The sequence below is a fragment of the Trematomus bernacchii genome, unplaced genomic scaffold, assembly GCF_902827165.1.
Source record: "Trematomus bernacchii unplaced genomic scaffold, fTreBer1.1, whole genome shotgun sequence".
Classification (NCBI taxonomy): Eukaryota; Metazoa; Chordata; class Actinopteri; order Perciformes; family Nototheniidae; genus Trematomus; species Trematomus bernacchii.
This window is the reverse complement of record NW_022987648.1, coordinates 8323372-8339005: the sequence shown is the minus strand read 5'-3', so window position 1 is coordinate 8339005 and position 15634 is coordinate 8323372. Positions and strand designations below refer to the sequence as shown.

The following is a 15634-nucleotide window of genomic DNA, read 5'->3' as shown; positions in this document are numbered from 1 at the left end:
GAATCCTCTGAGCCTTGTGAATGCGAGCACTGCATTCCACCAATAGAGGAGGTATAATAATTATTTGCACCTAGGCTGTGAATTGTTGGAGTGGATAAAGTTGAGTTCTGAGAGCTGTGTGATCCCAAATATGTCTGTTAATTATGTAGGTCTATTTTTGAATCATTAAGACTGTAATACCAACTGTAGCAGGGAAGAAGTTATAGGAGATCTTAGCTTAGCAAAGTGTGTGGTATCTGGGTCAAACTCCATTATCCTCAATTGGCCGTTCACTCTACAAGGACAAACACATGCATCAGTGTTACAGGAAGCCTGTTTAGTTGTGCCAGCTTGTTTTTAGCATCAACAAACACCGATCTCTGACCACATGTTGAGGGACGAGCCACACTGTGATGATATTTACATGCTCTATCAATGCGGCAGCAGCTGTAGCATCCAAGGTTTCCTGTAACCCCTCACACAAACACCACAACACAAATCAGTCTCTTAAGTGACAAGAAACACACATTGAGCTGTAAGTTCTACATGAGAAATTGGGATGGTAAAGTCTTACATTTAATGTCACTACTTTTATGTTGCTCCTTGTATTCTAGGGTTGAAAGTTAAAATACATTTTTATTTAGGGTAAGCATTGAGCATTAGGTCTAAACTTTCTTCTGGTCTTCAGGTTCCAGCACAACCGCTACTCCCACGGATGGAATCGAATGATGCAGGGAAGATCTGTGTGGTCATTGATTTGGATGAAACACTAGTGCATAGTTCATTTAAGGTAAGTTGGCCTGTGTGATACACTTACTCATATGTATAATTAATGCTCTGTTTACAGATATACAAACAATCAAAGAGATGTATTTAAAGACATAATTAAAAGATAAGCTGATCCAAAACCGAAACAATAATTGTCATGTCCGTGCAGATAATATGTGCCACTATTTGTAGGATATTATGTGGTGAAAGCACCATTTAACCCTCCTGTTGTCTTCGGGTCAAATCTGACCGATTTACTACTTTCATCAATCATAACTTTTTTGTTTTACATTCGATTGCATTAAGGCTTTATGATATCCTTCACAGTAGACATTTGAACATATAAAATGGCTGATCACCACTTTCATTGCATTTTGGATGATTTAGTCAACTTTGTAACACCCATGGTGTTCCCGGTCCATAAAGAAAAGGAATTAGTAACCATCCGGATCAGATAAAACCCACACACAAACACCCCCCCCCCCCACACACACACACACACACACACACACACACACACACACACACACACACACACACACACACACACACACACACACACACACACACACACACACACACACACACACACACACACACACACACACACACACACACTCTAGATGTGTCCCCCACCCCCTTATGTGCCCATCCCTCCATGTGAATCACACCTGGCACACACACACACACACAGAACAATTTGACACATTTCCCGCTCTTATGTGCCCATCCCCCCACATGGATCACACCTGGCACACGCAATACATGTTCAGTGTCTATTCTTTGTATATTTACTGCAGTTTTTCATGTATACCAGTAGTCTGATACAATATTTACAGTTTGAAAGGGTGTTAAATGAAATTTGGTGATGATTAATGGTTTTTGTGTTAATGTAATAGCAGTTAAAACAGGACTGGTCAAATTTGACGCGAACACCAAAGTAAGGGGGGGAAAACGAAGACAATAGGAGGGTTAAAGTATTCAGATGGTATGATTTTTGTTTGTTGAAATATTTGATAGCTTTAGTGAAGAAAGTTGCGGTATATGTGTTGCTCTTAGTTCATTTTCATCTTAGTGTCCCAGGGATCTGTGTGAGGCGGTTAGTCATGAAATGTTGTCTGTCATATTTTAAACTCATGATTTCAAAGTATTACTTCCTTATTTAAATCGAAGCTTTAAGGAAGAAACACATGTAACACAAGAAAACATACAGGTAAGAGCAACTACTTCCCAAAAGCACTTGACAAATTGATTAAAATAAATAAATAATTATATAAATAGAAACAATTAAAGGTAAGGTAAGGCACATTTCAGAATCAGGGCAATTCAAAGTGTTTACAAAATACATTAAAAGCATTAAGATAAAATGCAAAAAATACACATTATGAATTTACATTTAAATATATTCAAATGCCAAGAAATTAAAACAATCTAAAATAGAATGATCCACTTTCTTGGTTTTAGTAAGGACTTGAACAGCAGCTAATGAATAAGTCTGCTGATGGATTTTTAAGTAAGACGATCTCTACTAAAGATAAATGCACCATTATGTTTTCCAAATCCTGCTGAGAAACAAGTCCTTTAATCCTGTATTCTTAGGTGATAATATATCTAAGGTCTGCATATTTATGGTAACTTATTTTTGTTTTGTTTTATAATCTAAGCCAGTGGAAGCTTATAAAGTATGTTAAAGCGAAGAGGCCCCAGGGTGGAGCCTTGAGCAACCCCAAATGTCATATTTGTGTGCTCAGATATGTTACTACTTATGGAAAGAATGAGTTGTCCATGTCATTTGAGTAGCATTCACATGTGTTGTGGTCAACAGTGTCAAATGCAGCACTAAGATCAAATAATACCAAGACTGAAATTCACATACATATTTCATACGAGTTGATGAGACGGCCCCATCGTCATTGTTGATGAAGAAAAACAAAATTAAAATGAATTTATAAATCATAAATAACCAACATCTCTTTTCATTTTTGTTGACAAAAAAAGGGGAGTTTATATATTGTAGACTGTTTAATTTATTTGAATTCAGCAGTTTTCTGTACTCTGCTAATGGATCTATTATAAGAACTTGGTATTATATCCAAACGCATATTCAATCCAATGAAAATAACTAGTGTTTGCCCAAAAAGTACCCTTGCTTCTTGATTTATTTCCTGTTTATTCAGCCCACTAATTATGCACAGTAGTGTTCTTAGTACTTTGAGTTCCCTATTGGCCTGTAGACTTTACATTGTGATGATGTCACACATTTTTAATTGCTCCTTTCAGCTTGTGGAAAGTTCTACAAATAAAATACCTCCATCGATGAAAATCATGATGCAACGAGTCATAATTGACCTTTTGAGGTGTCCTGTCAACAGTTTTACAGATGTTGACAGAGGACATTTTACAATGGTGATCTATGGGGAAATAATGTTCTGGCCTCAGGGGGATTTCCTGCTGCAATGCCCAGAATGGCCACTAGGTCAAATTGAAAGCAAAGCTAAGCCTTATCGAGTTCCCAAAATATATCCATGCCTGTTCCTCCCGCACTATATCAGTACTAGACAAGCACCACAGATCAATTTACTTAAGTAAAAGCTGGCAATGAAAACAAGAAACAAAGTCATATTTTAGTCCATATTACATTTAAAAAAAATATGTCAACAGTTTTCATTGAGGAAAACTATATCAAACTATGTCATGACTTTCTTTGACTAAGATAAAACTAAAATGCCCCTTTACTTTTAGTAAACTAATACTAAACTTAAGTTAATATGTTAAAGGAGAGGTGTCATGGCCATTTCCACTGATCATAATTCCATTGTTGAGGTATACTAAAATAGATTTATACTGTGCATTTTTCCAAACTCACATTGGTTTCGCATACAGCATCTCTGTAAACTACTTGTATTCACTGAATTTCACTCTCTGCCTTTAACGGCTCGTTGTAGCTCCAATAGCTCCAGCCCCCACCCTCCCTGTGAGCACAGTGTGCTCTGATTGGTCGGGACGTTGTGAATCGCGCTGAGCTCCGTGGAGGTGTTGTTTCCTTGTTTAGGATACATAGCGAAACACAGCCAAACTCATCCTGAGCACACACAAACTCACAGCCGAAGTAAAAACAATAAGTGTGGTTTGATATTGAGTAAGAAAAAGGTTGATAAACGCTGTGAGAATGGGTCTGCAGAAAGAATTTCGCCGCGATCCCAACTGTCTGTTATCAGCCTGCAGCCAGGGAGGAGAAATCAGCAGAGCTGCCTGCTCCCTGCACACAGATGTGTGTGTGAGGAAGTCCGTGGATTGGTCAATTTGGACCAATCAGCGGGGGCTTAACGTAACGGCTCCGCGGACGTAACGTAACGCCTCCACGGATTGGTCCATTTCGTTCCGGGTACGGGTTGACATCATGCCGTACCCGGAAGAATCAAATGGGCAGTGACGTATCTCCAACGAGGCGTTTTGGGGAGGTATTTTCTGTGTTAGAGTTTTACTCGCTACAGGGTGTACTTTGAGGGTTTTGACTCTGCACACCGTTTACATGCATAAAAACCTTCATAACACACAAGGGGACGGGTAATAACCGGAAAAGCATGACACCTCTCCTTTAAAACACATCACAGACATTTGACACAGGACTAAGATTAAAAAACAAACAAACAAAATCTAAATGACCATCTAAATTAGTGAGCATCTAGTCTTTTCCCACTTGTTTCATTTGGTTTTAAGCACTTCTATAACCTTCTTTTTTAAATAATTGTGGCCTTTAATTACTGAAAGGTCATCAAGTATATCAAAAAGCTAGTACCCTTTCATTGACTATGTGCTATTATGCTTCTATGTTGACTGTTAAAATAAACAATCTACTTGCCAAGGCAAAAATAGCTATAGGATTTGCACTACATCATGTTGCATATTTTTAGGATGCCCATGATTTATTTTTATCGTAAAGGACCAGGCTCATGTGGCACTTAAAGATGAACCATTTATTTTATGGGTGCTCTGGTTTCACGAAGCAAAACCTACCTGCACCCTAAAACCCAAGTAAGACGTTAAAAACGTTATTCAAATCAAAGTTTCATATTTAACTGTTAACTGCAATGTAACTGAATACTGTCAATAAAAAAAGGATCAGCAATATGGTACACTACACACCTTTATTTATTCTCCGTATCAATATACTGTGAAATACTTTCTTATGAATATCAAATGTAACATTGTTTCTACAAATAACCTGTTGTCTTTTGATCAGTTTGATACCTTTTAAGGTAGCATTTAGTGAACAAAGTAGTCAATGCCAGAAGTCAAGGCTCCTGTGTCACGACAAATTATGTAATGTATGCCATGTGGTGTTTAGTCCTTCTCAGGTCACAGACTGTCCTAAAGGCTGTCACTGGATATTGCCACTTGCTATGTGTAAACAGGGCCAGACTCTGTGAACTCCATGTTTAACACAAGGTGGATAATAAAACTCACTTTTACTTTGACACACATACTAAAAATAGCCTTAGGTAACACGGCTTTGAAGTAGGTGGTAGGTGAAAGGCAGAGAAAAGCCATTGTGCTGTGAACTCGTTTTTTAAAGCTTTTCATATGCAATTGAATATTGAATATTATATTAATTGAAGAACAGGATGAAATAAAACTAACACACAGATAAAAATGTAGTTTATTGGTGTACAACCGCAGAGTATTCAAGTATTAATATCACTTTTAAACAACTTTTTCAAACCTTCCTAGAGTAATAAGATTACCTGTTTTGGGTTGGTTTAGTACATAAATCATTTTCTATAAGAAGCCACACAAAGCTGTTAGTCACATAACCAATATAAGTACTTTACCAGATGTTCTATTTCTACTGTAAAAGTCATAAATGTAACCCAAAAATAAATACAAAAAATACAGTACATTGCACTACATTTTTTCTAATTTGAGCATTTTATCATGATGATAAAAAATTCTAAATCAAAATGTATTCATTAGGATGTAGTGTAATAGCAAGCGGCTTGACATTCAAACAAATAATTGATTTATATTTGCTTTTGTTCTGAACTTTTGTTAATAGAATAAAGATCCTAATTGCTCAAATCAATGACGAGTAGAGGACAGATGCATAGGATAGGAGAATGTAATAGAATATATATATTTATTGCACTATAGTATTTTAAGATATAACCATACAGGAGACAAAGGAAAACATGAAATGTAATATAATACAAAAAAAAGTGTATCCATATAAATACTTTATGTTACTCCCAAAGCTAATATTCATTAGCTACCAACTTCATCCCACCATACCAAAGAGCATATCTATCGTCTCCAAATTGTATTTTTCTCTCAGTAAAACATTTTTTTCTAAGAAAATACATTATACCAATGCTTAATATTTACATTTTCCACAATGGTGCTATCATCTTATTTGACTGTATTAAACCCAGATCTAAAGGATTTGTCTGAAGATGATTGTGGAAGTAGTGAACAAAAATGAACAACAGGCAAATAAATAGTGGTCGTACAGCCCACAATACACACTTTGTTGCTCATTGTGAACAGAAGGAGATAGAGAACCTGGGCTGCAGGTTACAAGTGAAGCAAGGAGAGCCAGAGTTGGCCGGTCAAACCAGAACTAAACCGCTTTGAATACTGGATGAGCATTTGTACTGATGGCACTGCAAAATGTGCATCAGTCAAAAATACTGTGCATATTAATACGATTATTATTATTAATATTATTACTTTGTATTTATGTGTTTCTGAATATGTTGATATTAAGGGAGATCAGCAAATGCATCAAGCATTTTATCATATCTAATCCATTTTATTTTAGACACGGAAGACAAATGTATTAGGATAAAATAAAATGTTAAATACTCGACATCAACCACCAATTCATATACCCATCCGTAGATCGATACTTCCATATTTACCCTCATTTAAAGAGGATAAATATATATAGTGTATATATTTATAAATCCTTTCACACACGGTAAATCAGTAATTTAATCAATAGTTTAGGGAAAACATTTCTTTGTTTGTTCCTGTATTCACCGTGTACCACACCCTGCACAGTACATTTTTGGGAAGTCAAGATTCTAAAAATAATGCTGATAAACCCTAAATGCACACTCACACTTTCTGTTCATGATTGATGTTAAACCGATTCCGTCTTACTTGCATTACCTCATAGTATACCAATGTCGGCCATGGTGTAATGCCTTATATAGAACCTGCTTGGGGTGATACTAACATTTGAGAAGCATATTTCCCATGTGAGAACTGCCTAAATAAATCAGATATGTTATTACCCTTGTCACTTTCTGCTGCCGCCATATTTCAACTATGGAAGTCATATTATTTACAGTATTGTGTTATTTAGAAGATGCTGAGGTGGCACCTTTGTGTCTATTGGACATATCACCCCCACTTTAGATTTGTTTCTAAAACTCAAATGGGAACGTTTGATCATTTTTGGGTAGATCACAACAATATGATTGGATGTGTGTTTAACACGTTTACTTTTTCTTTCAACAGCCAGTGAACAATGCTGATTTTATAATTCCAGTGGAAATTGATGGAACAGTTCACCAGGTAAGCACTAAATGTGCAGTTGCTTCAATCCCATCATCACAATGTCAAAGCACCAAGCAGCCAATGCAGAATTTAAACAGATCACCATTTCAAATGCATTGTCCATCATTTTACTCTACATAACACACACAGTTAAACAAAACATGTGCTTTACACTGATCGGACCTGATTAGCAAGACGCTTCATGAACTGTTAAATTCAACACTAAGGGCGGAAAATTACAAAATCTTCCATGGTTTGCTTGCTAGCTCCCTGACAGTGCTGCAGCCCGCCCTGTTGATGGCTCCAAACAGCAGGTGGCTATTTACGTGGCCTGACGAAATGAGGAAACCTTGGCAGGCTTCTCAGAAACTGCTGGCCATCAATCTCACTCACATATTATGTCCTGCTCATTGGCACTGGGGAATGGGAGTGACTAACTCCAGCAGCCGTTGGATGGTAACCGCGATCTGTTGTGCTCGGCCTCCAGGAAGACAGATGAGCTTTGTGGTCCAGAGGGCCTGGGTCTGTTTCAAGTAATCCAGGATAGGCTTGTTAAAGTGGGGAAAGCCTATACGGGATGACTTGGTTCAGAAACAAGGCCGCCGGCGTCTTAGTGGAAGTAAATAGAAATTCCTGCCAAGGTGTTTACATGAAGTGTCCTTGGATTAAATATATGACAGCTTTAAGTTTGGATGTATTTAATGTCACTGTAGCATTATCAAGATACAAACAGAAATTAAAATGGAACCTTTAAATTGTTTGAAGTGGGGTTTTATGCAGATTTGATCAATCATGTATGTATTACCTTGAGAAGATAATGGTCAGCACGTCCCGAGTTTAAAGGAAATACCAGAGTATAGTATCGTATAGTGCAACAGAAACCCATTATAAAAGGCTTTTATTTCGAATATTTGAACCACTTAAGGTTTTTTTCGGGTTATTGTGTGATATTTGGTTTGTTTGAAGTCACACAATAACACAAACTAACCACTTGATGCAAAGGTAAATCTGCAACTTTCAGGTTTTGCAAATAAAATAAGTATTTTTTTCAAAGGAGTCTGTTAGAAGAGAGCTGCTTCAGTTCTTGAACATAGACATTCTCACAGCAAAGTACAGCAGTGAACATATTTTGTAGCGTGTAGCGTAAACCTCAACAAACATTGATTTGTTTAGGTGGGTCTTTATTTTAGTTGGCTAAAATTAGTTACAATTAACATGGTACTTTGTATAAGTAACCCCACTTCAAAACATCCAAATGATCCCATTTATCGTAGAGGAAATGAATGCTCACACTGGGTAACACCATCAAATGTAGATTAGTCCATGTCAACCAATACGATGACAGAACTTCATTTTTTGGAGACTGTTATACATATATTAAATATAATATAAAAAAGCCTACATTTGGTCAGGAAGATAGATTTCTCTGTCATGTTTCAATAACCTGCCATGTGACAAAATGTGTCTTCAGAACATCTGTTCAGAAGGACCATTTCTTATACTTCTATATTTTTCCCAATGAGTAGTTTGTGTTCCTGATCATGCGCTTCAAATGTGCCTCAACTTTTGATTTGTATTCTCTTATACCTTTGTGTTCCTCCCCCAGGTGTATGTGTTAAAGAGACCCCATGTTGACGAATTCCTCAAGAGGATGGGAGAATTGTTCGAGTGCGTCTTGTTCACTGCAAGCTTATCCAAGGTCAGCCTCCTGTTCCTATTCGGTGTAACGCATTGGTCAAATGTGACCCATTATAAAGAGGTTGGCAGTTGGCAGATTGACACAATCACACTTGACACCTGTTGGAGAATTACTGGAAGCCCAGCACCGTGTCCGTGTCTCAGACTGCAACCTCAGACTTCCCCCTCACATATACAACTCTATTTATGATACCTGTCAGACATTTTGACCTCTCACATTTACTTCTGTGTTCACCTTAACTTAACTGTTCAGGTATCCGCTCGTTTATGACTCACCCACACTTGAATAACTATGTTTTAGTTGCTGTTTGTCTACGGCACAAACAGACTGCATCATAACAACAAACTCATTTAGCGACTAGCTGATGAACGAAGTCGAGAGATATTATTCCCTCTGGAGGGGGTGGAGGCCAAAATGGAACTTAAAGCTCAAATTCATAATATATATTCATTAAAGCTTAAAGCTTTTTATAATACCTTTTTTTTTTTTAAATAAGCATTAAATGTAGTTCAGGACCAAACAAACACAACTCTAAATAGTTGCTAATGTAGCTGTGTGTTTATCTTCTAAAAAGGGATTTGATTGCTAATAAAGTACACATTTTAAGTTGTTACATATTGACTAATATTTTAATGATATGTTAATAACTTTATTTTGTTGCCCCCAAGTGGCAAAAAACAGCTAATGCAACTTTAACTTTTAGTAAGTAATTAAGTGTTGTTTAGTTTGTTACCTTGTGAGGATTTACAGCTAGGGATTGGAGAGTAAATCATTTAATCGCAGACTGGGAATAGAAATCACTCGCAAGTTCCTTGATAATCGTGAAAACCACTAAGGAGTGACTTGCAGATGTGGAGAGACGGGAATGATTCAGCATAATTGAAGAAAAAAACTGACACTGATTCTATGTTTGATTTATTTAGTTGTCCTTTATATATGCAAGGGGACTGTAACCATTTTAATATATTGTCATGATATCCTTATTTAAGATAATTTGCTTTCACAAAAAATATGTTTCTCTTATTTGTGATGCAATGAAATGATTCCAGTATGGGTCAGTGCCTTTTAACGAATTGAAGGATATTTTTTAAGATTGTCAGGATAATATCGTAAACAGCAATAAGTTTGGACTTTATTCTAACTTAGTTTCTGCGATTAAGTTTAATATTCTTTAGTTTGTGTTTTTAAATGACCAACATATACCCATACCCATATATAGTTGCTCGATAGCCATAGAAATGCATAGCACCATGTCTCACCCCTGATTCTGCCCTGCTGCTGCAGTACGCGGACCCTGTGTCGGACCTGCTGGATAAGTGGGGGGCGTTCAGGTACCGTCTGTTCCGGGAGTCCTGTGTGTTCCACAAAGGGAACTACGTGAAGGACCTCAGCCGTATAGGGAGAGACCTCAACAAGGTCATCATCATCGATAACTCCCCCGCCTCCTACGTCTTCCATCCCGACAACGCAGTATGCTATTTTGATTTATTTCTCTATATTACGCTATACCTATTTGTTGTTCACTAAATTGTTTTGGGGAAAATGACCATTTGTATATCAATTACTCACCACAAGTTCACTCAATTCTTTAAGAAAGTTTTACACAAGAAATGTTGATCAATTTAAGAAAATGGGGGCTGCGTTTAACAAAAGCAAAAATATATTACAACAACCATTTACAAAAGCTCACACAACTGTTTGAGCTTTACTACTACTACTACTATATGATTTTTTGAATATTTATAGTTTAATTTATATTTATTATCATTAATCATTGTTAATAATTAGACTAGCAGACAGGGAACCGTGGCAGGTTGGTGCCCCGTGTGAGGCCTCACACGACACCACTCTAGGAACAGATAGTGCTAGCAGCATGAAAGCGGTTGATATAATATGCTCTGAAAAAAAGGAGATATATATATATATATATATATATATATATACATATTATTCTCTGTTTAGCACACGTTATACAGAGGGTGATCACAGCGGCTCTCAGTGACAGTGGCTTTGTTGATGCTTTAGCGAAGTGTCGGTAATCGTTTTCTCAATCAAACTTCATGCCAATGATTCAGAAATCAAGTCTGATTCCTCTCACCAGTTTGTCATGCATTTCTTCATACGTATGTTATAACTCCCCCATTATACAAGACATACTAGTATTTTAAACTTGTGATTAATCATGATTAATCACAGATTATTATTATTGTGATTACATTTTTTAAACAATTGACACCACTATTAATATATACATATACTAAAAGATAGCACATAGCTCAAATAATTACTTAACACCTTCGGTGAGTAACTGATATTCAAATGATCATTTTGTGAGTTAATGATTACTTAACTACAGCAATAATGTACGATTAACTTAAATACTATACTTTTGGAATATGTGATATTTAAAAAGGTGTTTTAATTCCTCAATACCCTACCTTTTTCATCCTCCAGGTTCCCGTCGTGTCCTGGTTTGACGACATGTCAGACACCGAGCTCCTCGATCTGATCCCCTTCTTTGAGAGACTTAGCAAAGTGGAAGACGTCTACGAAGTCCTCCAGCCGCAGAGTGCTTCCAGTTAACAGAGGCAGGACAATAGGATAAATATTATCAGGGGCCACGGAGGCTGGGGGGCCACCGGCTCTACGCTGCTTCCAACTACAAGGACCACACTGCAAAAAACGCCTCATTTAATCCCGTATTCTTACAGTATATCGCATAAAAAAAGTGAAGGCAATCTTCCAGCAGGGCTTTGATACTTCTGTATTGAAAGTACGCTAATCCAAAGGTTCCTTCCTTTTTCTGTGATAAAGAGTATGAGGTTGAATGACTTGTGTAGGTGTATTTTGCAGTGCAGCTAGTGTGTTGCTGTTGTCGTGATGTGACAGCAGCGACATGTGTGCGGTAGATTTTGTGAGCAGTTGTTCAGTGCCATTCTACAAACCAACCATCCTTTTCATTTCAGTATCGCATCTAATAGTATTTCAAATAAGTCCTTGAAGACTGTTGCTTAAACCCCAATAACTTCCTTTTTTCTTCTGCCTAATAGGCCGAATTTGTATGTAGTAAAAGACAATCGTTAATTTTAGGGATTCTTGGTAATTTCTATAAAATGTTGTGGCACATTTCACTACATAACAAGTTTTTAAATGTGCTTTAAATACTTTGCACTTCCTGTATGTATGTGGTGTGATAATGTTGGTCCAACGTTGCAAATTGAAGCGTTGTTGACAAAAAAAACCTTTATGACTCAATAATCTCAGAGAATCCTCAAGTGCTTTTTTTCATAAATCTTGTGTTTTTTTTTTTTAATACCCGTTTTGAATCTAAAATGACGGAGTTTTATCTCTGAATATAACCCCTCCCCCCAGCTCTGTACTATTGTATTATTTATTTATTCACTTATAGTGGCCTTAACACACAGTCATAGTTTTCATTTAGAATCTTTCTCAAAAAATATACTACAGCGTTTGCCTTTAAATGGTGAAGAAATGGAATCCATAGCCACTACATGTTACATGACTGATAAGGTTTATTTAGTCAATTCTTATATTACTGGCATCTAATTATTAATGTGTATTAACCCTTTGATATGTTGTCTTGAGCATCATACAGAAAAAAGCAGATTTTTGGAAAGTTCTGGAAAGCCATGGAAAGCTCCCCACTCCCAAAATGGTGATATTATTTTTGTATATAAAGTGCAAATATCTGGATTTTAGGCAATCATTTTGATTAGTTTTTAAGGTTATTTTACCTAATGTTATATTATTTTGTTCAAGTTTTTGGAATACACCTCCTCAGTGTGCGGCCCATCAACAATGCAATCCAATATGTGCAGTTAGGATTTTAGCCTTATCGAGCTATAAATACAGTTTCAGATGGAAACTTGTGTCGGACATGTTGGATCTGTCCTGATTTACTTTCCCTCAGTCTGGAGCGAGTGTGTGTGGATTTTAGTGTGGCTGCGTCAGTGTGAGTATTTACATTGGTTTAAGATTTACACAAAAAAAAGATGATTTGACATGAAAAAAAACATAACCTGCCTTTAAATAATGATTTAACTTTGTTACTGTATGCAACAAGAGTATTAACGTTGTGACTCGAGTAAAGGAGAGTTTTGAAATTGCTGCTGATCGTTGTTAGGATTGACAAAAAAGGACAAGTAGAGATATTTTTACCTTGCATCAATAAAGCATGTTTTATTGAAACATGTCATATTTCACTACAGTAGTTTTTTTTTTTCACATCCCAAACACAACATGGCGGAGGTGGAAACAAGGCAAATGGAATATGGAACACGTTTTATATGAAAACTATCATTCTCGGCTAAGTTGAAATATTATACCCACTCCATAATAAAACTAGCATTCCCTGATTATCAATCAAGGTTATCAAGTAATTTTCTTATCTATTTCTCTTCTAAATCACCTGATTTTTGGCCCAATGTATTTACATTACAAGCCCTTTGCTGCAAGACATAATTCTCTTCATTCAAACTTTTCATCAAAACATTAAAAAACGATTTCTATACAATGTATAAACGATGAAAGATATTTTGTATTTAATCGATCCTATGGGAGAGGATTAGGACAACATGACATTTTTTTTTATATCTCACAAAAAGTTTAAAAAAAAATTGAATTGAGTGAAATGTGAGAATTCTGAGTAAAACGTGAGAATTCTGGGATCAAGGTCAGAACTCAGACTTAAATCTCAGAACTCAAAGAAAATGTGGACTTTTTGTCATATTTCAAAATGGTTTAAACATGTGGCCCTAATCCTCTTCCGTATTCTGATGATATGATGATGATATGAATACATGGCTGTAATATACTCACTTTTTCTTTTCTTTGTTCTAATACTGAAGACTTCAAATCTAGGTCACTGTCAAAACAGCCACACAACACCATTGAAATATAATCTGGTACACACTGAGTGCAGATCAGAATATATTTTATAATAAACTAAGGTTCTAAATAGACCAAAATGGCGTCTGGAACAAAAAAAGTGAATTCAAAAATTGTAAATATCTTCAAATTCAAGGACCACATGCACATTAAGCGTGTAATTCTACAATTTTCGATATTTAATAAAAACTATCTAGAACTCTTCACTTAGAATATCCATCCTTCCATTTATTCTAACAATATATATATTAAAATGATATATTTTTCAGCAAAACAACACAGATGAAACCTCTATAACATGGGACAATATTTACATCCAAACTTTCTATTATGATAACGGTACTGCTTCAAATGCATTCACACACTTTACTATGACGAGTTTTATATGAACAAAGAATGTCAGAACGACGACACATGAAAATCCATCACAACCCTGTTTAAACCACTTTTATAGACATACTGTTGTTAAATATATAAGTAAATGTCAATGTTACAACGTTAAAAGCCTTTCATAATATTCAGTCCATGTCAATAAAGTGATGAAAGATAGAAGAAGTCACTCATGGCTCACCTGGGAAATGTAAGAAGAGAAAAATGTTAGACTGAGGAGCAGAGAACTTTTCACCTCATTTCTTTGAATTCACCTCATACCTTTACAAATTATTTATTAAAAACTGGATTTTTTTACGTAATCCCGATTATTAGAATCACTTTTTTGGAAGGTCACCAGTTCATGTCCCGGCAAGACCAAGTGCTACCGAGGTGTCCCTGAGCAAGGCACCGTTCCCTACACTGCTCCCCGTGCGCCGTTCATAATGGCAGCCCACTGCTCCTAACACTAGGATGTACTACGTAACGACAATAAAATAAAATAAATAAAAAAGCATAACATAATGCCTCATCTGCATATTAAGCATAATATTTCACAAAATGTGGAATACAAAAATAAAGAATGTGTGGGTTTTTACTCTATTCACCTAGGTCAACAACCTTTATAGTACCATTTATATTACATGTTATTCTTAAAAACATGTAATTTTTTTAATTTATGGCTGTTTACGTTTACGATTGTTTTTTGGAATGATACAAAGACATATCCGAATGTATTATGTCATCAAATTGAAACTTAAACCGGTTTTATCTAAATTATCACATTTGCATATTTAAACATAGCTTCTCTGAAACATGTTATACAAAAAAATTATGTCAATGTAAGTTATTTAATTGGAAAGTTTCAGAGTAAAATCTAGTTAAAAATGTCCCTACTCTCATTACATGTCACTTGTTAGACGCTTTTATCCAAAGCTACTTACATACTCAATACTGTGGGCAATCCCCACAGGAGCAATTTGGGGTGAAGTGTCTCAGGGACACAACCACATGCTGACTGCAGTGGGGTCACCAACGCACTAGTCCACTGCGCCACACGCCTCTCATACTGCCTGTGCTGCAGCACTCATTTTCACCCTCTGTCTGAAACCAGAGCACAGTCTGCTCTGATTGGTTAACTGGTTTGCTCTGTTGTGATTGGTCAACCGCTGAGAAATGTCCTGCCTCCTATCACATACAATGTGTTGGAGGTCTAGACAATAGAAGCGCAAGTGTTTTTGGGAGAGAAACGCCCGGAGGGATTTTGGCCTTTGCAGACCATTTACATGCACTAAAACATAACAGCCCACAGGAAAGGGAAAACCCCCAAAAAGCATAATAAGGCCTCTT

The 15634-nt window shown here is 36.4% G+C and overlaps 2 protein-coding genes across 2 annotated transcripts in view; one reads left to right on the top strand and one right to left on the bottom strand.

Annotated features, from left to right (window-relative positions):
- The window catches only part of LOC117485687 (carboxy-terminal domain RNA polymerase II polypeptide A small phosphatase 1-like), a 29656-nt gene extending 16426 nt beyond the window's left edge, over positions 1 to 13230 (top strand). Inside the window, exons 3-7 of the mRNA XM_034134328.1 lie at positions 668 to 769; positions 7270 to 7326; positions 8915 to 9007; positions 10292 to 10477; positions 11462 to 13230. Coding sequence (XP_033990219.1) covers positions 668 to 769; positions 7270 to 7326; positions 8915 to 9007; positions 10292 to 10477; positions 11462 to 11590 — 567 coding nt within the window. The 3' untranslated portion in view covers positions 11591 to 13230. The remainder of the gene's footprint in view (positions 1 to 667; positions 770 to 7269; positions 7327 to 8914; positions 9008 to 10291; positions 10478 to 11461) is intronic.
- The window catches only part of LOC117485686 (obscurin-like), a 44118-nt gene continuing 41671 nt past the window's right edge, over positions 13188 to 15634 (bottom strand). The window contains exon 32 of the mRNA XM_034134327.1: positions 13188 to 14486. Within this exon, the coding sequence (XP_033990218.1) occupies positions 14476 to 14486 (11 nt within the window). The 3' untranslated portion in view covers positions 13188 to 14475. The remainder of the gene's footprint in view (positions 14487 to 15634) is intronic.